General features: G+C 43.3%; 3 protein-coding genes across 5 annotated transcripts in view; all 3 read left to right on the top strand.

The window, feature by feature from the left end:
* Window positions 1-24,595, top strand: part of SEMA3D (semaphorin 3D) — a 141,303-nt gene that overhangs the window by 39,411 nt on the left and 77,297 nt on the right. For all 3 annotated transcript variants that reach the window (XM_054630795.2, XM_054630793.2, XM_077179196.1), the window contains 2 exons: window positions 2,055-2,245; window positions 21,673-21,833. In XM_054630795.2, coding sequence (XP_054486770.1) covers window positions 2,131-2,245; window positions 21,673-21,833 — 276 coding nt within the window. In that variant the 5' untranslated portion in view covers window positions 2,055-2,130. The remainder of the gene's footprint in view (window positions 1-2,054; window positions 2,246-21,672; window positions 21,834-24,595) is intronic.
* LOC129119079 (inositol 1,4,5-trisphosphate receptor-interacting protein-like 1) lies at window positions 11,321-13,623 on the top strand. Its single transcript, XM_054630802.2, has one exon. It carries the CDS (start codon window positions 11,630-11,632, stop codon window positions 13,199-13,201), a length of 1,572 nt encoding a protein of 523 aa, XP_054486777.2. The 5' UTR covers window positions 11,321-11,629; the 3' UTR covers window positions 13,202-13,623.
* Window positions 14,702-16,431, top strand: LOC129119080 (inositol 1,4,5-trisphosphate receptor-interacting protein-like 1). Its single transcript, XM_054630803.2, has one exon. It carries the CDS (start codon window positions 14,721-14,723, stop codon window positions 16,263-16,265), a length of 1,545 nt encoding a protein of 514 aa, XP_054486778.2. The 5' UTR covers window positions 14,702-14,720; the 3' UTR covers window positions 16,266-16,431.

Below are 24,595 nucleotides of genomic sequence, written 5' to 3'. Positions count from 1 at the left end.
AGGCCATGACTTCTCAACATACTTGCAGTGAGACTGGCTCCCACTTAATTGCTTCTTTTTGAAGTATGGTTTGTCACTATCATCCTGCTGAAGATGAACAGGACTGGTGTCTCATCTTCATATATTCTTCCCCCTCCTCCCCTCCCCTTCTTTTCCCCTTCTTCCCCCTAAATAGATTTCTTAAAGGCAGTTTAACCCTATGGTAGTCTAATCCACATCAGTCCTTCGTGGTCCACCCTCAAATAGATGTGTTGGCACAGAAGTAAAGACCTTCTCTTTGGATCTCATACTGTAATGAAGGGAAGGGAAAGATGAAACAGGCATTTCATGTTTGTCTGTTTTCTCTCCATGTCATCCCATGAACATGCACTCCCCTTGGCCAAGACCAGTGCATTCAGACACAATGTGAGTGTTGAAGAGGGGACTGAGAAGAAAGAAGCTCAGTGTTCTGCAATAGGAGCTATGCTTTGGGCATTTTAAAAATTATTTCCCTCTTTCTCTTTCACCATCGTGCTCTTCTTGCACACTTCCTTGTCTTTTACTATTGACAGAAGGGTCAGAAAACCCAAGTTTCATCTGAGACAGATTTCCTCTGTCAGAACTGTTTCCATCCTTTCATGCCAAGAAGGATGAGCTGCCTGCCTCAGGAGGTGCTGAATTGGTTCTGGGTGCTGCTGTAGCTCAGAGTTGCCTGACCCAGTGCTGCAGGAGCTTAAATGCCAGACCAGGGGCCCCAAGCTGTGCTGCATCTCTCATGGGCTTGTAAGGAACCTCTCCTTTGATGTCTGTGCAAGTGCTGGCTGATGTGGGCACTAGGATTGCTCTTTTAATCAGGCAGTTCCAGTACCTTTCAGAAAAGAATTTTCATGGCAAGTCATGAGCCATTAATCTCTCGACTAACCATAACATTTCTTTACTCCTTGGTTTTACAGCATTACTCAAACACTGATATTTGTCATTTCACCAGCTGTCCCCCTTGACCTCTAGCATCATGCACTTGCAGGAGGAAGTATCTGATCTTACAAGTATTTTCATACTCTGATGTCTGTGATTTATTAACCATCAAGTTTTGCCTTCAGAACTCAAGATGCTGTTTAAAATAATTTCATGTGCAAAAGTGGAGTTATTGGGCAAAAGGGATTCTTGATAGCTGGGTACAAAGGACATCAGGATTGCTGTTGCTGTTTTCTTTTCAACTACTGTGCTGTATGACCTTGAGGAAATAGGTTCACTGCAGCTTTATGATTCTGTTTTTGCATAGGGAAAATAAGGACAGTGATAATTGCTTTCATTTGTAAAACACTTCAAGATTTATGGAATATGAATGACACTTATTAAGTGAAAAGTGCTGCAAAGCTGGCTTAGTTGCACACTGTGCTAACAAAATCTCATATCAGCCTATTGACCCCAGCCTGAAACACTCATTAAAGTTTATAAGACATTTTGGTGGATGAGTTGCAGTTATTCTGCTGGAAATATCATACTGAAAGCACTTTTAAATACATCATCTGCATTGACTGTTTTTTTCTATTAAAACTAAACACAACTGCTTGTTCCATCCAGTTTTCTTAGTTTATTTATCAAAGTTTTGATGGGTATGTACTCATTGTTAACTCTGCTTGTACCCCCATGGCATCTGAGACATTACAGTTCATTCTAGTCATAGCATAAACATAAAATAGCTGTTGTACTGAAAAAAAAAGAGTTATAAAACATTAAGATATCCAGTGGACTGGTATGAACTAACAAGTTGCGTGGTCACTTTTGAATGGCAAATGTTCTTTTTGTGGATACTGCGTTAATTTAATTTCTGCTTGAACTTTAGCTAGACACTGGTGTTTGAAAAGTTTACATATTTTTCCAATGTCAAAATGTGTAAATTTAGTATTAAAGAAACAAAACATTTTTACTTGTACTGGAGAAACAAATACTTTTGTAGCAAAGAAATTAAATTAGCTAGTCTTTAAAGATAGGTCTGGCGGTCTGGCTTGCTTACAGAATTATTATTTATTCAGTAATGCAGGTCTACAGATGTTTTCCTTTTTTTCTTCCAGATAAAACTTGGGTTGTTTGAAAAGTGAAGAGATATTTCACTGTAGTGCAAAAGAAGATACAGAAGAAGAGAGCAGAATGAGAGCTGTGCAAGTGCCACATGCCTGCAGCTTGCTGTCTTTAGTGATGCTGTTCCTTCCAGTCACTGGAACGTCAAAACAAAATATCCCAAGACTGAAGCTTTCCTATAAAGGTAAACTTTTCAGTATTTTTTTCTGATTCTGCTGCTTTTGTTTTGATGTGATGTTGCCAGCAGTTCATTTGTATTAGTTACCAGGAAAGCAAAACACAGTCCCAGAAATACATAACAGAAGCCTTAAGGATGGATGAATTCTGCCTAGGGATGGTATTAAATTCTGGGGGGCTTTTGTCATGTAGAGGCACATGTTTCTGAAATATAATTGTCTTTTTAAACTATTATTTCTGTTTGCTCCAAGAGGATATTAACAGACCATATAAATTAGAGGGGAGTGGTACTTGAAACACTCTGAGGCACACTGGAGACATTTCCCTGTGACTGGTGGGGATTTGTGAGACATGGAGGACATTCACACCTTCCTAGAGCATCAGAGAAAGTCAAGAGAGCTGTCTCAAATGTTTCAAGGGGGGCTGACATTAACTTTTGTAATTCTTTTTCTATCACTTTGTGATATATTAAACTCTGCATAAATGGTTTTCTTTGTCCTTGTCTCTCTGGATCACAAAAGTATGATTCTCTGTGGAATTTCTTAGTCTTGTGTGTAGTTCTTGTTGAGAGTGATACCATCTGGGGAGTTTCAACACAGACATATTTATGTATTAATGGACAATTTTTAAAAGAAGGTGGATTTCTTGTTCCTTTGAATGCAGAGTACACCTCCATAGGCACAGAGATGTGTCATTGATGCTGTCTTCTTTAGCTAAAACAAATGCTCTCCAGTTAGTTATGTTTCAACTGTGTCAGCACCCTGCCCTTATGGGAGCTATTTCTGCTCTGTTTCTCAAACTTATGTCTTCCTATGCCTCGCAGAATTGCACTCAGGATGGTGTGATGGGGCAGGCTGTAAAGCCTTCATCAGGGCTTATGATATGTTTATCATGAGTTTAACACCCAGAGGAATTTATTGAGTAAGCAGAATGACGTGCTATTTATTTACAGGCTTCTCTTTTGCTAGATTTGCATGCCACTGTGCATGCTATTCCACTGTGTATAGATGTGTTTGGATGTGTTTGTGTGAGAGAGACGGAGGAAGCGAGATCAAGGGATCTTGACAACATTTTTATAAATTCAGGAAACAGTTGCACTCACTGAAGCCAATGAATACAGAAACTGAAAGACATGACATGAGTTATGAAAGGTAGCAGTAAAACCCTCCTAACATACAGCCAGCCTTCTCACAGCTAGGCCGTTTGAGATAATTCCCAAAAGCAGCATATACCATATGGCAGTGGCATTTATTGTGGATTTGACACTCACGATTAGTGAATTCCTCTCAACTTCAAAAGCAGATAGCCTTTGGCAAATTCCTGATGGATGCATTTGGCAGGTAAAGAGGGGGAGAAAGAAAAATTATTGAGGTCAACACAGGGAAAAAAGAAATGGCTGAAATCTTAGTTTGAAATAGTGGCAGAGACCTGCTGGGAGCGGTTGGGAAAATGCCTGAGCTCATTTAAAAAGACAATGAGCAGATGATTGATATTTAGGCCCTGACCCAAACTTTTATTAGCAACTTTATAAACCTTTCAGTTTGGCTTGAGGGATACCGCTTCCTGTCCAAACTTATCCACCTATATCCCTGTAGGGGGGGAAAATCAACAACAGATACAGATGCAAAATAGCACATAAATCTTAATTTGGACAGATGTGATGGAACTGAAAAGCCAGAAGAAGAGAATTATGAGAATTTATTGTGCCTTGTCTTACCTTTTTGGGAGGGTGGCAGGTGTGTATTTTTCCACATGGAGCAAGAAAATATTCACAGCTGTTTTTTCACACTGGTGTATTGTAAATGATACCAGTATGGCTTATCATAATTAAACCATATTTTTGTTGTTGATAACAGGATGTCAGATGTACTGAATATTTAATAAAGTTGTCAGAATTAAGTCTACCTTCCTTCCCCCAAGTGTTTCAGACAAAATAATTCCATGGTTTCTGTGAGTAAGATGTAGGAAAAATGAACTGTCTTGCCAGTTCTCGTAAAATTGTTAGTCATGTCATTGACAAGTCCTGGCGTCTCTGTTCTTTGGAATTAAGACTTGAAATATCATGAGGAGGAGAATAAAGGATTCTTTCCTTTCTTTGTGGAAAACAGATGAAAAATGGCCACTCCAGGCAGCTCCAAAAACCTGCTCACATGCATGTCAGAAGGGAAGGTTTCATTCCCTTCAAGGTGCAGTGTGTTTATGGCATAGGTCCATCTTCCCAGAAGAGCTGAGAATTTACTGGGGTAGGAAAGCCGAAATTAAGCAAGATTTTGCTCTGCAGTTACTGAATCTCCCAGCTGCATCAGTCAGTAGTGGATGGGGAAGAGGGAGAGGGTGGGGTAGTTACAGATACGTCAGGATAACTGCAGGAGTGCTTCAAGAAACCACAGCATGTCACAGCTCCTTTGTGTTCAGACAGCAATTAAAATTTTAGACCTTCTCTTAATGGCAGTTACAGGTTTTCATCTTCTCTGGGTTTCCATCCTAAGAACTGGAAATCTGTGCTGGAAATGTTAAAATATTCCAGTGAGTGATGTGGGGATCAATGCAATATCATATGATGGATTTTCTTTATTGTGTGCCCCAGTCTAAAAATGTGTTCTAAAAAATTGTGCATGTATAAAACTAAAACTACACACAATTCAATTGAAATATATCAAAGTCGTATATTCTCCACCTGTGTTAATATAATACACTATAATCTTTAATCACATATCTCATCCTTTATTCCCACATTTTCCCTGATCCATTAGTTGAAAAAGTCTCTTCTTCACTTAGACTTAACTTCTAGATATTGGTTCATGTCATTACTATCCTAGAAGTTGTCACTGCTCTTGTGATGTTTTTAGGGTGCTCTCACTGAATAGACCTTACTTAATCTATGTTTCTTAGATACTTCAACAAGTTTGAGGTGCTTTTATTATTATGTTATAGATTTAATATGTGGAGGAGCTAAGAAACTGTCTTCTAATAGAAGATTCCCATCTTTAGAAAACCAGGGGATGATTTTTGAGTAATATTCCTTATTTTAATACTCTTTGTCTATCACTGCTTTCAGTCTAAGAGAAACAGTGTGTATTTATCATTTTCATACAGCTGGAGATAACCTGCGACCTTCATCCAAACTGTAGAACTCCTCAAACACAGAAGTGATGTTCAGCTTCCCTAAGCAGCACATCCTTGTTGTCTGCTGCCTCATTTAACAGCCTCATTCCAACCTCTAGAGCAGATGCAGAAGGTTTTCATATACCAGTCTCATTCATTAATGTCACTTTCAGGACAGCATCGCTTACTAAAGAATGGAAGGGTCTGTGTCCTAATTCATATATGTTTAATTCATACAGTGTAGACAGTCTTGTTTCTGTCTATCTTCTGAGTAATAATTTTTTAAAATTAATTGAAAGGTACTTGCATACATATTTTCTGAATGTTTCTCTAGGTTCTACTTTATAAGAAAGAGTAGAGAACAGCCAAACCAGAAGTTTGATTGCCTTCTTAGGAAAAGAAAACAAAAATTAGACATTTTTCAATTTGTGGCTATCCTAAAATTTCCCTGCAGAAATGCAGATTCCTAATTGCAAATTTAACCCTATTGATTTGATTTACTTTGCTGCTTTTCATGGACATCTTAGTGTAGTCTTTGTTCTGAGTGAATGCATTTATTTTACAAAAGTGTGCACCCTGGTTTATTGGCTGAGGGGGATGCCCCAGCCCAGATTTGGATGTTGTCACCAAAATCCAAATGTGGCATCCAAATCTGTGGGAATGTGGCCATGCCCCAGAGCAAGCCTTGCTTGCTGTGAACGGTGGTGACGTGGTCAGATGACCAGGAACCCTGCATTGTGACACAATACATAGGGAAAAGCATGCCTGAAGGTAACCTTTGGCTTTTAAAACAGGATTTACTTAGCACTGTTAAAAACAACTATGGTAGTAATTTAAATCTAATAAACAAGAGCATTATTCTCAACTGATTTGTTTTTCTCCACATTGAATGAATTAAGATGCAGTCTCACTCCCACTGAAGTCATGGCAAGTGTTTGGCCACTGAAGAAAATTGAAGCAAGATCAAATTCACACTCCTCACTTTTTTCATCTTACATAAGTAAACTAAAGACAGGCAGTTCTTTCTCCTCTGCTGAAGGATGACAGTGCTAAATCATCAGCTCCATATGGAAATTAGCCATGTTTAAGGACTGTTTAGTTTCATGCAGTGTTTTGCACACAGGATTTTCTTCCCCCTAAGAGTGATCCATTCTTTAAACATGGTGAAAAAGCAAACAGAGAACATTTTGGTGCCAGCAATTCTTTTGAAAATTTGACTGGATGAGTACATTTGCTTAATCTTCAAAAATGCTCCTTTGAACATGCTACTTTACAATGTCAGGCATTCTGTTCTCTATATTGTTTTTGCTTTAAACCTATTTTATTTTATAACTGGTGAGATACTTGTGTGTTGCATCAGAGCAGTTAGTTTGCTAAGTTTCAGTACAGCTGGCTTATTTCCATGTCATGCATCATTTAATTATCCATATAAAACATAGTTTTGCTCCTTGAGCCTCACTTAAACTGTCTGTGACACTGCAGTAATCCCAGTACCCTGATGGGTGTTGCACAACTATGACTGGTTGGAATGTGGTAAACTGGTGATATGTAAGAGAGCCTAGAAATGAGTTTGCATTTTGCAGCTGTGCTTGCTCTGCTGGAAGAGGAAGTAAAAGCAGAGAAAACCCTGCTCCTGTGGTAGTACCAGCAGCTGTAAATCTGAATGCTCATGAAAATCAAGGGAAATGTGCTGAGTGAAGAAGTGGTGTTTTCCTCTTGTTTATTATTTAATTAATTCTTGATGGCTTGTTATGTCTCAGAAAAATCTCTCAGATTCCTTTGCAGAAAAACATAAAGTGTTTATGTGAGAGTGAAGACCCTACTACTGGAAGATTGTATAGTTGCGCAAAAGACTTTGCCTGTTTTGTCTCAAAAATGCTTTCTGGAGGCAGTGATCATTGAGACTTAAAATATACCCTAGCTTGACAATGGATGGGCACTGCTGTCCATGCAAGGAAAGTCTCTTGTATATGCAGTAAACTAAATATAAATGTGAAGACATTTAGTAATAGGAAAACCAGAAAATTTCTTACAGGCATTTTTTTTTCTTTTTTTACGCTAGTGAACTTGAAGGTCAGATCCAACTATATGTTGCATTTTCTGTCATATAATTATCATATATATATAATGTCTTGGAGAGCAGCTTCCAGTCACTGACATCAACAGTTTACATAGCAGTTGAACTAAGAATAACCTTGGAGAACTGACCCACATCAACCTTTTAAGTGTAAACTGTAGCTCACTACAGTTTTTATGTTTTCATAGTCACAGAAGGGCCTCAATTGGATAAAAGAAGAATTGTGTTCAAAAAATACAGAACTATTCTGCTGAGTGTTCACTTGATTAAATCTTGGAAAATGAGAGGAAGAAAAACTGAAAGAGTGATACTTGTCAAATAATTTTTGCTCCCTTGTAAAAAGAAGGATGGGACAGCATCAAAAACAGTTTCCCTAGAAGAACAGGAAGATACATGATAAGTGGCATCAGCTCGAAAGAGGGTTCCAAACTCTTTCTTTGACTGGTTTTACTAATGACATCTGTTAAGCAAATCCAATTCAGAGCAGTTTCAGCAATCCCAACATTGTTCTCATTCTACGCGTTATGGGATGGCGTGATCCACCTGATATCAGTCAGTGTAGCAGTGGACATCTGTGGTCACTGTTCAGGTTCTCAAGTCACATCCTGTTTCCCTTTCCTCCCTCCCCATTTCTGCAGTTCCATTTATAGATGAATCTCTCAAAGAAGGGCTGAGCAATATAATCTCTCCTGTATTCACAGTCCTTTGGAGATAAATACACAAAGAGATAGCAGAAAGAGACAGAAGTTCCTGTATCAGTCAGAAAGATTGGCTAACTCTGTTTGAGTGAGACAATTCTGAAGATGGTGGGAGTAACAGAGGTACATCTTTGCACAAATTTGAAAAAGCAGACATTCTACTTTCTGAAAATCCCGGTTATACCAGAATTTCGCACTGTGTTGAACCTTAACCTTTGAGAGCTAAGAGGTTATTGAAGGGACCAAAATTTTGTAATTAAGTTATTTGTCCCTTTTAGGATGGTACTAAATCTTCCTGCGCATCATCCAAGCAACCTGGATTTCTTTGAGAAGGATTGCTCACTAAATCTGTAACAGAGAATTAGCCTACATGACATTCTACCCCAAAAGGAATAAGTATAAATACTTATTTATATAAGTAATAAAATAATAAAAATGTCCCCCACCAGTATTAAATAAAAGCCTACACTTGTATATCGAGAACAGCCATGGGTCATGTCATCCAAATTTATATTTGACAAGAGTTGTGGGTGAGTCTCCTTGTGCCTGCTTTGTCAAGGGAAGCTCTGGGGTTCCGAGGTTCCCGAGTGATGGGTCTGCACTTGGTGTCTGTTGGGGCTTTGGGTGCCCAGGGCCATGATGAGTTCCCTGAGGGGGCTGGGGAGGGCGGCTGGGGCTGGCCTGTGATGCGCTCTGGGTTCTGTGACAGCACAGGGGCCGTGTCACAATGGGGGCAGCTCTAAAAGGCCCCGGTGGGTGCCGCTGCCCCAGTAGAGCCTGGGCGAGCGGTGAGTGCACAGCAGTGAGGAGACAGGGCTGCTGAGGGCAGGGGCTGGAGGAGGGCTGGGGCAGGAGCTCCGGTACCGGGCCGTGCGTTCGGGCCCCGCACCCAGGGCCCAGCCCCGGCGGCAGCGCCTCGCTGAGGGCGCGGTGCTTGCTGGGGCAGCGGTGCAGGCCTGGCCGCCCGCCAGCTGCCGGGGCCCTCTCCTTCCTGCCGCCACATCCCTGCGGCTCCTGCACCCCCCTGTCTGTCTCCATTCTGGCCCCACTGAACCCCTTCTGTGTGTCCTCCTGCAGACCATGGCTTTACTGCCATTGATCTTCGTGCTCGTGCAAAGCCTGATCTCTTGCCGCCGGCAATGCGAGGGGTTGAGCCACCCAACCTCTTTGAGCACCTGGCCCGAGATCCGGCCGCCCTCAGAGAGGCAATGCAAGCTTATGGTCGGCTGCGATATCGCCTCTGGGTGCTGCTCTCCAGCCTCTGAGAGGAGTTCCCTGCACTGAGCTGTGCTGGGATGGTCACACCCGATGGCAGCCACCTGAACTCTGCATAACTTCTGCATTTGTCCCTGGCAATCCTGAAGCTGCATTCCTGCTCCTGCGTAAGGATGATGCTGCAGCACATGGATTGCTTGTGCCAACACATCTCTGAGTGGCCTTGCCCTTCACCCTACTGTTCCAACGGTTCTGTTGACCAAATGTGTGAGACAGAAATTGGCTCCACATGCACATCCTAACAGAAGACACTGAAGTTGAGAGAGGTTGCTTGGAGCACCTCGAAGACAGCAACCCAGCCTGTTTATGGGCTTAATGTGGTTAATTAGTTGTAGCTGTAGGCTTTTGTTGTAGTTATGTCTGTAGCTGTAGTTGCTGTAGTTCTTGTAGCTATAGCTGTAGCTTTAGTTGTATTTGTAACTGTAGTTTTAGTTAGACGTTTTTTTAGCATTCCTTCAAAAGGCCCTTTAGTGTTGTTAATTTTGCAAAGTTTCCCTTAGGTTAGAGAATTGAATTACCCTTCTGTAGTGCCATATCTGCTTTTCAAAAATATTTGAGTATCTATGTTTGAAAAGTTAATAAAAGGAGATAAGTTTCTCAAATTGCCTGAAATGTGTCATTCTTTGTATTTAACCCTCTGTATCTTAGAGGATCTCATTCCTCTACCTCTATCTGAAATAAAGACGTTTTACAAACAGGGTATATTAAGATACATTAGGGATATATATCATTGGATATATTAGGTGTGCTGTCTCTCGAGCATTCCCATAGAAATCCCTGAACCTTGAAGTGAATATGCTCTGAAGTGCCTGAAACTTTGTATGGTGTTGAACCATAGAGTTTGAAAGCTAAGAGGTTATTGAAGACACCAAAATTTTGTAATTAAGTTATTTGTCCCTTTTAGGATGGTACTAAATCTTCCTGGACATCATCCAAGCAACCTGGGTTTCTTTGAGAAGGATTGCTCACTAAATCTGTAACAGAGAATTAGCCTACATGACATGCTGCCCCAAAAGGAATAAGTACAAATACAAATAATAAAAAAATATCCCCCACCAGTATTAAATAAAAGACTACACTTGTATATCGAGAACAGCCATGGGTCATGTCGTCCAAATTTATATTTGACAAGAGTTGTGGGTGAGTCTCCTTGTGCCTGCTTTGTCAAGGGAAGCCCTGGGGTTCCCAGGTTCCCGAGTGATGGGTCTGCACTTGGTGTCTGTTGGGGCTTTGGGTGCCCAGGGCCATGATGAGTTCCCTGAGGGGGCTGGGGAGGGCGGCTGGGGCTGGCCTGTGATGCGCTCTGGGTTCTGTGACAGCACAGGGGCCGTGTCACAATGGGGGCAGCTCTAAAAGGCCCCAGCAGATGCTGCTGCCCCAGTAGAGCCTGGGCGAGCGGTGAGTGCACAGCAGTGAGGAGACAGGGCTGCTGAGGGCAGGGGCTGGAGGAGGGCTGGGGCAGGAGCTCCGGTACCGGGCCGTGCGTTCGGGCCCCACACCCAGGGCCCAGCCCCGGCGGCAGCGCCTCGCTGAGGGCGCGGTGCTTGCTGGGGCAGTGGTGCAGGCCTGGCCGCCCGCCAGCTGCCGGGGCCCTCTCCTTCCTGCCGCCACATCCCTGCGGCTCCTGCACCCCCCTGTCTGTCTCCATTCTGGCCCCACTGAACCCCTTCTGTGTGTCCTCCTGCAGACCATGGCTTTACTGCCATTGCTCTTCGTGCTCGTGCAAAGCCTGATCCAGTACCCCCAGCCGGCTGGGGATGGGCTGGATGAGGCCACGCACAGGAGAATGAAGGAGCGTCAGGAGCTGCTGGACCATGAGATGGTTCGGCTGCTGCAGGAGCTGGAGCAGCAGGACAAGGGCTGGGGGGCCGTGCTCTTTGGTGCCCTGCAGCAGTGGCCATTTTGGGTCCTTGCTGGAGGTGTGCTCCTCTTGGGCCTGTGGTTTAGCTGCAGGAGAAGGAGCTGTGAGGCCAGCAGCAGTGGCAAGGACCAGAACTCCTGCAAGACCTTGGGAGATGACAGAGGAAGACAACTGGAAGAAGACAGCTATGATTCAGAAGAAGATGGAAAAAGCACTGATGTGACTGTGGAGGCAGTCAACAGCAGCGGTGGAAAGGACAGAGACCTACACAAAGAAAATGAAGGAGGAAGGAAGGATGTACAGGTGGAGGAAGACAAGGATGCTGGAAAGGAAGAAGAAGGAGAAGGAAATGAAGAGAAAACCATTGGTGGGAACATGAAGGCGGGCAACAATGATGACGTAAATGAAGGTGAAGACAGCATGAATGGACCTGGACAATACACAGATGTCAAGGTGCAGGAAAGCAGTGATGCCAATGAACAGAGAAGCAGGGATTGCACTGCGCAGGGAGATAGCAGAGATCATGGGAATGAAGCAGGCCATAGTGGTGTTGCTGCAAGTGAGGAAGAAAATAAGGAAGATATAGAAGATGGCAGTGATAGAAACAAGGATGAAGAACAGGATGATGTGAATGTGGAGGCAAACAAGAAGGAGGATAGAAAAGAAGACAAACAAGGTAATGTGCCTGTCCGTGAAAAAGAAGACAGTGATGGTGGCAAGGAAGAAAGTGGCAGTAGTGGAATGGAAGACAGAGAAAAGCCCGGAGATGTTGGGTATGAGCAAGGCATCCTTTTAGTGGACCGCATAGAGTGGCCTGTGGAGGATCTGGAGAGAGACTGCTCAGTGATAGCTGAGCTGATGGACAGCTTGACGCGTGTCTTTGTGGACAGCGTGAGCAATAGCTTCTACCCAGTGCCTCAAGAAGCCATCGGGGTGGGCAGTGCCTTTGAGGGTTGGAGTCCCCGGGACTGGGATGGGGTGTACCGTGTGCTGGTCCCACTGAATGCCCCACCAGGGCACGCCTTCCAGCTGGAGCTGAACAGTGCAGGGCAGGTGGCAGCAAGGACCTTCAGCGTCCGTGTGGAGCTGGTGTGCACGTGCCAGAAGGAGCAGCTGGGAGAGGAGCCGTTGTGCTTCCTGCACCACTCGCGGATGGAGCTGTGGCGGAAGCAGAAGCGCAGCCTCCTAGGGACACTCTGCACCAGCTCCTACCTGGACGTGGAAAAAACCTCCCACTGGTTCTGCCAGTTGGTGAGAGGCTCGTGGCTGCAAGTGCCTCAGTGGCACTCATGGCACTTGGTGCTTCAGCCCTGCAGCCGGTCCTGCCGATTGCAGCTGAGCAAAGGCAGGAAGAGCCTGAGGGTGGAGATGCTCTTTGGGGTGCGCCAAGGGGACTCCGACATCTTTGTGGTCAGCCAGCCCACAGAGGCCCAGAAAGGCGGCTCCAGCATCTTTGTGAGCAGCCAGCCCACCAAGGCCAACATCATTGCAAGCACAGCGTGGCCCGAGACATATGCAGTGGCAGAGGTGAAATTCTTCCGGCACATCGCCAGGCAGCTGCCGTGTGAGATCTTGCACCTGAAATGCCTGCAGCTCTTCACCTGCATCCTGAGGGACACAGGTTTTTCCAGCTCTACCTGGAAGACTGTGGTCATGCACGTGCTGACCACAGTACCGCTGTTCCGGTGGCACAGGAGCGCATTTCCACGGCGGCTCTGGGATGTCATGGCGTACCTGGACCGCTGCCTGCAGCAGACACGCCTGGAGCACTTTGTGCTAGGCAGTGAGAGGCTTCCTGCAGAGATCAGCTTGCCGCCGGCAATGCGAGGGGTTGAGCCACCCAACCTCTTTGAGCACCTGGCCCGAGATCCGGCCGCCCTCAGAGAGGCAATGCAAGCTTATGGTCGGCTGCGATATCGCCTCTGGGTGCTGCTCTCCTGCCTCTGAGAGGAGTTCCCTGCACTGAGCTGTGCTGGGATGGTCACACCCAATGGCAGCCACCTGAACTCTGCATAACTGCTGCATCTGTCACTGGCAATCCTGAAGCTGCTTTCCTGCTCCTGCGTAAGGATGATGCTGCAGCACATGGATTGCTTGTGCCAACACATCTCTGAGTGGCCTTGCCCTTCACCTTACTGTTCCAATGGTTCTGTTGACCAAATGTGTGAGACAGAAACTGGCTCCATGTGCACATCCTAACAGAAGACACTGAAGTTGAGAGAGGTTTCTTGGAGCACCTCGAAGATAGCAACCTAGCCTGTTTATGGGCTTAATGTGGTTAATTAGTTGTAGCTGTAGGCTTTTGTTGTAGTCGTAACTGTAACTGTCACTGTAGCTCTTGCTGTAGTTCTTGCAGCTATAGCTGTAGCTTTAGTTGTCCTTGTAACTGTAGCTGTAGCTTTAGTTGTAGTTGTAAATGTAGTTTTAATTAGACTTGTTTATGAGCATTCCTTCTAAAGGCCCTTTAGTGTTGCCAATTTTGCAAAGTTACCCTTAATTTAGAGAATTGAACTCCCCTTCTGTTGTGCCATATCTGCTTTTCAATAATATTTGAGTGTTTATGTTTGAAAAGTTAATAAAAGGAGATAAGTTTCTCAAATTGCCTGAAATATGTCATTCTTTGTATTTTAACCTCTGTGTCTTAGAGGGTGTCCTTCCTCTACCTCTATCTGAAATAAAGACGTTTTGCAAACAGGATCTATTGAGATATTTTAGGGATATAGTATTGGATATATTAGGTATGCTTTCTCTCGAGCATTCCTATAGAAATACTTGAATCTTGAAGTGGAAATGCTCTGATGTGCCTGAAACTTTGTATGGTGTTGAAGCATAGAGTTTGAAAGCTAAGAGGTTATTGAAGGGACCAAAATTTTGTAATTAAGTTATTTGTCCCTTTTAGGATGGTACTAAATCTTCCTGCTCTTCATCTAAGCAAGCTGGATTTCTTTGAGAAAGATTGCTCACTAAATCTGTAACAGAGCATTAGCCTACATGACATTCTACCCCAAAAGGAATAAGTATAAATACGAATAATAAAAAATGTCCCCCGCCAGTATTAACTAAAAGCCTACACTTATATATCGAGAACAGCCATGGGTCATGTCATCCAAATTTATATTTAACAAGAGTTGTGTGTGAGTCTCCTTGTGCCTGCTTTGTCAAGGGAAGCTCTGGGGTTCCGAGGTTCCCGAGTGATGGGTCTGCACTTGGTGTCTGTTGGGGCTTTGGGTGCCCAGGGCCATGATGAGTTCCCTGAGGCCTGTGATGCGCTCTGGGTTCTGTGACAGCACAGGGGCTGTGTCACAATGGGGGCAGCTCTAAAAGGCCCCGGTGGGTGCCGCTGCCCCAGTAGAGCCTGGGCGAGTGGACCATGGCTTTACTGCCATTGATCTTCGTGCTTGTGCAAAGCCTGATCCAGTACCCCCAGCAGGCTGGGGATGGGCTGGATGAGGCCACGCACAGGAGAATGAAGGAGCGTCAGGAGCTGCTGGACCATGAGATGGCTCGGCTGCTGCAGGAGCTGGAGCAGCAGGACAAGGGCTGGGGAGCCGTGCTCTTGGGTGCCCTGCAGCAGTGGCCATTTTGGGTCCTTGCTGGAGTTGTTCTCCTCTTGGCCCTGTGGATTAGGTGCAGGAGAAGGAGCTGTGAGGCCAGCAATGATGATGTAAATGAAGGTGAACACAACATGAATGGACAGGAAGAATACCCGGATGTGAAGGTGCAGGAACGCAGCGATGCCAGTGAACAGAGAAGCAGGGAAAAAGAAGACCGTGATGATGGCAAGGAAGAAAGCGGGAGTGGTGAAAAGGAAGACAGAGAAAAGACCGGAGATGTTGGGAATGAGCAAGGCATCCTTTTAGTGGACCGCATAGAGTGGCCTGTGGAGGATCTGGAGAGAGACTGCTCAGTGATAGCTGAGCTGATGGACAGCTTGACGCGTGTCTTTGTGGACAGCGTGAGCAATAGCTTCTACCCAGTGCCTCAAGAAGCCATCGGGGTGGGCAGTGCCTTTGAGGGTTGGAGTCCCCGGGACTGGGATGGGGTGTACCGTGTGCTGGTCCCACTGAATGCCCCACCAGGGCACGCCTTCCAGCTGGAGCTGAACAGTGCAGGGCAGGTGGCAGCAAGGACCTTCAGCGTCCGTGTGGAGCTGGTGTGCACGTGCCAGAAGGAGCAGCTGGGAGAGGAGCCGTTGTGCTTCCTGCACCACTCGCGGATGGAGCTGTGGCGGAAGCAGAAGCGCAGCCTCCTAGGGACACTCTGCACCAGCTCCTACCTGGACGTGGGAAAAACCTCCCACTGGTTCTGCCAGTTGGTGAGAGGCTCGTGGCTGCAAGTGCCTCAGTGGCACTCATGGCACTTGGTGCTTCAGCCCTGCAGCTGGTCCTGCCGATTGCAGCTGAGCAAAGGCAGGAAGAGCCTGAGGGTGGAGATGCTCTTTGGGGTGCGCCAAGGGGACTCCGACATCTTTGTGGTCAGCCAGCCCACAGAGGCCCAGAAAGGCGGCTCCAGCATCTTTGTGAGCAGCCAGCCCACCAAGACCAGCATCATTGCAAGCACAGCGTGGCCCGAGACATATGCAGTGGCAGAGGTGAAATTCTTCCGGCACATCGCCAGGCAGCTGCCGTGTGAGAACTTGCACCTGAAATGCCTGCAGCTCTTCACCTGCATCCTGAGGGACACAGGTTTTTCCAGCTCTACCTGGAAGACTGTGGTCATGCACGTGCTGACCACAGTACCGCTGTTCCGGTGGCACAGGAGCGCATTTCCACGGCGGCTCTGGGATGTCATGGCGTACCTGGACCGCTGCCTGCAGCTGACACGCCTGGAGCACTTTGTGCTAGGCAATGAGAGGCTTCCTACAGAGATCAGCTTGCCGCCGGCAATGCGAGGGGTTGAGCCACCCAACCTCTTTGAGCACCTGGCCCGAGATCCGGCCGCCCTCAGAGAGGCAATGCAAGCTTATGGTCGGCTGCGATATCGCCTCTGGGTGCTGCTCTCCTGCCTCTGAGAGGAGTTCCCTGCACTGAGCTGTGCTGGGATGGTCACACCCAATGGCAGCCACCTGAACTCTGCATAACTGCTGCATTTGTCACTGGCAATCCTGAAGCTGCATTCCTGCTCCTGCGTAAGGATGATGCTGCAGCACATGGATTCCTTGTGCAGACACATCTGTGAGTGGCCTTGCCCATCACCTTCCAGTTCCAGCAATGCTGCTGACCAAGTGCGTGAGGCAGAAATTGGCTCCACGTGCACATCCTAACAGAAGACACTGAAGTTGAGAGAGGTTGCTTGGAGCACCTCGAAGATAGCAACCTAGCCTGTTTATGGGCTTAATGTGGTTAATTAGTTGTAGCTGTAGGCTTTTGTTGTAGTTGTAGTTTTACTTGTAACTGTAACTGTATCTTGTTTTAGTTCTAACTGTAGCTGTAGCTGTAGCATTAGTTGTACATGTAACTGTAGCTGTAGCTTTCCTTGTAGTTGTAGCTGTAGCTTTAGTTAGACTTGTTTATCAGCATTTTTTGTAAAGGCCCTTTATTGTACTAGTTTTGCAAAGTTAGCCTTATTTTACAGAATTGAACTACACTTCTATAGTGCCATGTCTGCTTTTCAATAATATTTGGATATCTATGTTTGAAAAATTAATAAAAGGAGAGAAGTTTCTCAAATCACATGAAATGTGTTATTCTTTGCATTTAACCCTCTGTATCTTAGAGGATCTCATTCCTCTACCCCTATCTGAAATAACGACGTTTTGCAAACAGGGATGTTGCACATATTAAATATGCTGTCTCTTGAGCATTCCCAGAGAAATGCTTGAGGTTTGAAATAAAGATACCCTGAAATGGCAGAGATTTTGCAGCAGAATTTTTTAGGAATCTTTGGAAAAGTTTTCTTTACACTGTCACTTCTATACGCTCCTGGGGAGGAATTCAGTCTTAAGAGATGAAGACAGAGAAGTCCCTAACAGCAAAACATGTGGTTTAATACATCTTTTTTGGTCTTCTCATAACCAATGTTTTGACACAAAATTGTGACAGCAGAAAGTCATGTTTTCTCTATTCCTGGTTATCTCTGTCCTTTTGGAATGGCTCTGCTGGTCTACAAATATAATCTTTTCCACCAGGCCTATATAATACTGTGTAGCAATGAGAGCCACTTTGCATGCACAGCTTTGTCCTTGATGAGATGCAGCTAAACAAAATATAATTTACTTCTTGCAGTACATAGTAGAAATTTGTAGTAGTTTGGAAGTATTCGTTCTCTGTGCCTTTGTACCAATACAGCTGGGGTCAACTGGTCAATTTTAAACTTAGAATTCGTTAGGAATTTGATAAATAGCTGCAGTCATGCTATAAATACTTTATCTCAAAAGTTTGGTTGAGAATTTCTACAATTCCCATGTAAATCTTCATGTGTACTCTCCAACATGAGAAAGGACTTGCTCCTCCGTAAAGGAAAGCGAGGCGACCTCTGTTTTGTGTTGTATATGAAAATTATACAGCCTTTAATTTCAGAGGCCTTCAAAGGTGTCATTAGGTGTAACTGTTTTGAAAGAGGTTGTGATGTTCCCTTTCGGTGTGGTTTGTCATTAAAAAAAGTGTGTAACTGTTCACAAAGGGAATTCTGAGTCTCAGCCAAGTTGGCCCCACATTGTTGCATTCTTACACTATGCTGGAGTTGAGGAATGGTAGCATCGTCACCACAGATGTGACTTGGTGCTAAGAAGCCTAAATATGTTTTATAAATGCAAGTACGTATTATCAGAACAGAATGACATTTTTGCTGTTGAAGCCTTTTTGCTGTGGTTCTGCTGCTGGAGATTTTTTAAGAGTTTTTTTAAAGTAATCAATGATCATGCTGTTGTAAGCCAAGTCCACTGAGATACTGTGCTAAATGAATAAAACCCAGTCACTATTCCAGCTTCTACCACTCAGCAGTGAATTATTAACCCAGAAGGGAGTTAGCTGGATGCTTTCTAAATCACCAAGCTGGAAAAAAACTATTTAATTTTGAGGAAAACAGCAAATAGAGACTATAAAACTGAGTGCTGGACATGTACTCATGAAAGATCATCCCTGTAACTAACTTTGTTACTGTGCCTTGTGAGAATGCTGTTTCTGTGTTAGCCAGGCTACAGAGATGCAGTGATTCAAATTGACAGCTTGCTCTAAGCTTCAAAATCACTGGGAAATGTGCTTTTCACAGTAAATTTTTCCAGTGTAATGTCCTTGGTGATAGTAAATATGTCTCACTGTGAAGGGAAATTTCAACGCGTAAGATTGGATTGTGTTGTTTTATGGAGTGAGAACAGTGATTAATTTGGCTGCGATTTAATCAACCCTCTGTTAATGTTTACTTGTGAAGTTTTATTAGGTCATGTTACAGTTACAATCTTATCAATGGTCATGCTCAGAGTCTTACTTCCAAGCTGTTTTCAGTAGTAAATGACTGGCCAAACATGATTCTTCATTACTTTGCAACTTGTGTTGTCATCTGCGTCAGTAAGAAAGGAGTGTGCAGTGTTGTCATTTCAATCTGGAATATTCTACGGATGTTTTCCTTATGATGTAATGAAATAAATGATTGTACAAGGCATCAGACAGGGCTCGTTCCCGCTTGAGTATTTCAGTCATGAGGCAGCATTTTCCCCTTACTGTTGTAGCTCTTCTAGGTGGGGATTTTTTAGAGAAATTCTAGAACTGTTAAACAACAGATGAGAAATATCCATTTGGAATGGTTTCTTCAGAGATCATCCCTTTCAAATAAGAAGGAAATGGGAAGTAGAGAGGAGTCTCAGTCATCATCCTTCATGTATGTGGAGAATCAAATCCACATATTTTTGCAATTGACACTTTTGCAAAGGCCCATGCCTTTATTTGCACAAGCATATAATTTGATAATAATGATCATTCCTTAGATCAAATTCCTGTGGCTGCAGATGGGAAGGAATTTTCCCTCATATTCTGTATGTTAGTTGCTTGTGTCCTACAAGTGAGGACTGAGGTTTTCATAGTACCATGCTAACCATGAGCTGTTCCTAAGTGATCTTGGTGGCAGCTAATAAGCAGATCTTTTAAACTGTTACTAGTTTAGAAAAACCCTGTCATCTTTGTCTTCACAGAAAATATGAGAGAAAGGACAGTGCTAATGTATAGCAGTGTAGTGCCCAGCATTGGATATAATTTTTCAATGTGAAGCAGGATTTTTTTTCCAAAGAGCTGCCAAGTAAATCTCACCTAGTGGAATAGGAGTGGCAATACATGGCAATTTATTTTCAGATTGTACCTTAACAACACCCTGAACTGAACCAGACAAACACACATAAACTTAAATAGAAGTGACTGAGCCAAAAAATAATTGTCTTAATTATATTCCAGTTAGTCAGATTAGTAATGATAAAATATTTTTCCTCCCAGAGTGCTGTTTATTAGCTGGCACCAGAACTTAATATTTTTTTGCCTGTCATACGGTTTGTGAGAGACCTTGGAGAAAAATATTTGGGTGGGGTTTTTTTCCTTTTATTTCATTCAGGACTTTTTCTCCAAAACACTGGCCCTAATTTTCTTCATGATCAGGATGTGCAAATGACTTTTGCAGTAAGTCTGGCTTTTCTAGCAGGAATGTTACATTGTCCATCCAGTGCCAGGAGGGTGGAAATACCCTTAATTTTATGTTCAGTTTAAATACAGGATTTGCCTTTCTGTCTGATGATTTTCAAATAGTTTAGTTTGGAGAGTTTGCTTGTGGAAGAACTGATTCACATGTTTATTTTCTGTTCCCCAAAGTAATGACTACCAAACAAGACTTAACTATCCTTGTGCTCTTTTCTATATGTTGTTTGTGTCCTCATCCAGAATTACGTCCACAGAGTATTCATTAGGCAGAATGTTACAGAATTTTTATTTTACAGCCCTTTAGCTTTTCTGCAGCTTTATAGATTCTTTCATTAGTTTCACAGAGCATTTTTTTTCTTAATTATGTTTTTAAAGAGATTTGGAGCTACTGTAAATTCACAGTAAAACTTTATTGTCAAATTTTTGATTTTAATAGGGATCTTAGAGGTGTTGTTACTGGTATACCATCCTCACTGAATTGGAATAAATTATCTTTGAAGATCCCTTGATTGGCTGGAGAAGGTGGCCTGTGTAAGCCATGTGAAGTTCAACAAGGCCAAGTACAAGATCCTATACTTTGGGTCAGGGCACAGTACTTGATATCAACACAGACTGGATGATAGATTGTGTGATGAATAGGTTGAGTACAACCTTGTAGAGAAGGACTTGGGGAAATGGTAAATGAAAAAAAAAATATTTGAGCCAGCAGTGTGTGCTCACAGCCTGCAAAGCTGGCTGTACCCTGGGCTGTACCACAAGAAGTGTGTTCAACAGGTAGAGGGAGGGGATTCTGCCTCTGCAGTCTGCTCTGGTGAGACCCCCACCTGCAGTCCTACATTCAGTTCTGGGGCACCCGGTTCAAGAAAGACATGAACCTTGGAATGAATCTTGATAAGAGCCCTGGTCATGGTCAGAGGCTGTAAGACCTTCCATATCAGGACAGGCTGAGAGGTTTGGGGTTGTTCCACCAGGAGAGATGATGGCTCTGAGGAGACCTTATTGTAGCTTTTCAATATATAAAGGGGGCTTGTAAAAAAGATGAGCAAGGACTTTTTACCAAAGCCTTTAGTGACAGGACAAGGGGCAGTAGTTTTAAACTGGAAGAGAGTAGATAGAAACTGGATATAAGAAAGACATTTTCCATTATGAGAGTGGTGAGAAACTGGCACATGTTGCCCAGAGAAGTTGTGGATGCCCCATCCCTGGAAGTGTTCATGGCCATGTTATGTGGGGCTTTGACCAAGCTGATCTAGTGAAGGATGTTCCTTCTCATACTGAGGGAGTTGAACTGGATGATCTTCAAATGTCCCTACCCACTATTTCCTGCTCCTAATTATTCTTGGCTGGCATTGACCTTCTTTGCTGCTTTATATTTGGAGCACCAAATATGGTGAGGTATTAATCCTTGAGCATGTGTATCCGTGAGTATGGTAATATAAACATAATTAGTTTTCTTAGAATGAAGGAAAGATATAGCACACATTTTGCAAAGATCTATCTTCTGTGGTTTCTAATTTATGTTCAGTTTCTGGTTCTTCTATGCCATACAGATAATTTATTCAGAAAATTTTACATAGAAAAATATTTTGTGAAAGTAACTGTTACCCAATTTGGAAGTAAAAACCCCCCCAGAGAACCCCAGAGTTAACAGGAACTGTATTATGACTTTGGAAAGACATGCTTCAAGACTGCACTTATCTCACTGGTATACTCCATGCTGGTTGCATATATTTATAAAAGACACTGATGAGTCATATATAAACATTTTGGATTATAAAGATTTTCTTTGTTTTCCCACAGACTTGCTGCTTTCAAACAGCTGCATCCCATTCCTGGGCTCAGCAGAGGGGCTTGATTTTCGAACCCTACTGCTAGATGAGGAGAGGGGCCGGCTGCTAGTTGGGACAAAGGACCACATCTTCCTGCTCAACTTGATTGATGTAAACAAAAATGTAAAAAAGGTCAGTGTGCTTTCCATGGAGTTTACCTCCTAAGTTAAATTTTGTTAAATTCCTTTTTTGTTTGTTTTGGTTTGTGTTTTTATTTATTTATTTCTTCACTGGGTAACTGCAGATTCGTTGTGCAATGCAGTTTACCAAGATTTGATAATCTCACCTCCCCCAGTTATACACATTATCTTTAATCAATTGAATTTCTCATGCTATATGATCTCCTGTGTGACTGATGACCTGCAAGAGATTAGCTATGTGGAAGAGCTCTGCAGTGCATGAAAATAGCATCAAAATATCAGCAAACAGGAAAAATGTAGCTCTGAGTGTTCACTTCTCAACTCCTCTGGTCATGGTTACCCTCTTCATTTAAAAGCATTTGGAAGGAAATAACTGAAGACAGCTCTTTCATTGCTTCCTGGCATCACTGGGATTGCTTTACTGTAATACTGAACAGAGCAGAAGCAATTTGGATGTTTTAAATTATAGTAAAATGTAAGTGGCAATTTTAGCATTTTTGTTAATATCTAGAATTACTAGTGATAGGAAAAGCTCCACTGGGATCTGCTGTAGTCCCTTGCCTGTGCCCAGTGACAATGTGTTAAATTGAGATAATAAGATGACAATTTAGCCTTCAATATTTCTACCAGACATGGTGAACTGGAGCTTTTGTAAGCGCAGTTGACTGCTATGGGTGAAAACCAGATGCTTGCACAGGAACAAATGAAAACTGGTTTCCTGCTTCTTCCAGATATGAAGAAAATTTGAATTCTCAGCTGTGTTTGGTATTTTCTTTAGGCACCAGAGGGGAGTTTTAAATTACTGCATTCTGCTGCCAGCTCTGAAGAGGTAACTGACCCTGAATTAATGCGATTGCAGGCAGGGGCTGAACAGGTGGAACAAGATACTATTTTGCTCACATGTTTGAGAGCAACACTTGCTGTCATTGTATAGAAGAGATACAGTACCAGGCAGAATATCTTGTTACCTATCTTGACTTCAGCAATTCTGCACATGCCAGTTTTTGTAAAACTCAGATTCTGAGTATTTCAGAAAATTTCTCCTTAGGATGCTTTATCAAGCACTTAGCTTGCTTCTGTCATCTCAGTAACTGACTCAAAATCCACCCCCCCTCCCCCCCCCAGGCTATTGCATTAATAACAGCACTGCTAATTATAATTGCAAATTTTCAGACTACAAATTGATTTTTGATGTAGGCTTTCTGTAGCAAACAAGTTTTGTTTGTGTGAAAGGCAGGCTTTTGTTTCTGTGGGATGCTGCTTGCCTCCTGAGAGATGCTGAGTGCTGTCACTTCCCATTATGTTCAGTTGGGCTTTATGAGCCCAGACCTTGCTGGAGGTGGCAGCCCCCTGTGTGAGCCGCCCCTCAGTCCAAGCTGGTGGCATTTTGCCTTTGGCCAAGCCCCCACTGATCATTATGGACCTTGTGCCTTCCAAGAAGAGCAGAACACAGAGCCAGGAGAAGTAACCTGCAGTCAGACAGTGATATAGATGTTACAGAGAAAAGACTCTGTATTTGGGAGGAAAATTGGCATTTCCTAAGATGAATAGAGAATATGTGCTTACATATCTGTGGTAACCTGAAAGGAGGGAATAAAATTCCTAACCACTTGCATATCTAGACTAAACATGTGTGCAGGTTCAAATACTTCTACTTGTTTTAGTAGTAAACTAATAACAGTTTAACTATTCAGATAATATTTAACTTCTTAGAAAAGAAACACATGAGGCAAAATATATCTAAGTGGGAAGAAGTGACTTGAGAAGCCTTGCAGAGCATCCTGGTGTGATGATTTCCAAGGCCTCCATGGGCATTCAGCAACTTTATAAATGTATCTTGTGTAAATGCCCAGGTAACACAAGGCAATGTCACACAAGTGTTTCTCTTTAATTCCATTGCTCTTGGTTGGTTGAATCTTGTCAGTGGAGGGAAGGGATGAGGTGAAGGAAGTAGCGTGAGGAGCTGTGTATAAATCTCAGTGCTGAGGAGGATGCTGGAGGATTCTCTGCAGTAGCAGGGAAGTGTCAGAAAGTAGCATTTGCCGGTGCTGTGTTTAGACTGACCGGAGTTTGGGTTGGCTCCGGGCCAGGCGGCTCGCTTCCAGCCTTTCCCAGCGTGAGGAAACCACACATGTTGGGACTACAAGGGTCTGAAGTGTGTCCTTTGTACTCCTCTGGAGTATGAGTCGTCTGGAAAAAATAATCTGCTTATACACAGCCACTAAAATGAGTCGAAATTGATTAGAATAATAAGTTTCTGCCTGTAAATGATGTGTTTATTAATGACTTTGAGGAAGGAGTGTTAAAAGCAAGCTGAGGGGGCAAGAGAGGTATAATGACTTTGAGACTAGAATGCAAGATTGTTCATAGTTTAGGGTTTCCTTTCTTTAAAACAAAGCTGAACATTAACTTTAGAATGCTCTGTCCTGGGTAGATTCATTTTATTTAAATAAAGCTCTCAGTTTCAGATATTTGTTTTGTTAGGAGCTACTGATACCTCCAAAAGCCAAGTCAGAATCCCCAACAATTTATTCTCATATGTGGATATAATTACTTGGGAAGATTATATTTTAGAGTCTGAAGCTCTGTATTAAGACATTTCTAGAATAGTATTCAGAGAAACATCCAAAGCCTTGTATCCTGCTCCCTTCTCTAATGTATACATATATATAATTTAATAACTTCCTTTTTAAAACCTATTTATTTACCTAAATTAGTTAATTTGACTTACATAGATTAAGTTATGGCTTTATT

The sequence above is a fragment of the Agelaius phoeniceus genome, chromosome 5 (genome assembly GCF_051311805.1).
Source record: "Agelaius phoeniceus isolate bAgePho1 chromosome 5, bAgePho1.hap1, whole genome shotgun sequence".
NCBI lineage: Eukaryota > Metazoa > Chordata > Aves > Passeriformes > Icteridae > Agelaius > Agelaius phoeniceus.
Note: the sequence above shows the minus strand (reverse complement) of the source record. Positions and strands in the feature narration are given on the sequence as shown.

Excerpts from the sequence above, each read along its gene's own strand:
- LOC129119080 (XM_054630803.2), top strand. The coding sequence starts at position 14,721 with ATGAAGGAGCGTCAGGAGCTGCTGGACCATGAGATGGCTCGGCTGCTG.
- LOC129119079 (XM_054630802.2), top strand. The coding sequence starts at position 11,630 with ATGAAGGCGGGCAACAATGATGACGTAAATGAAGGTGAAGACAGCATG.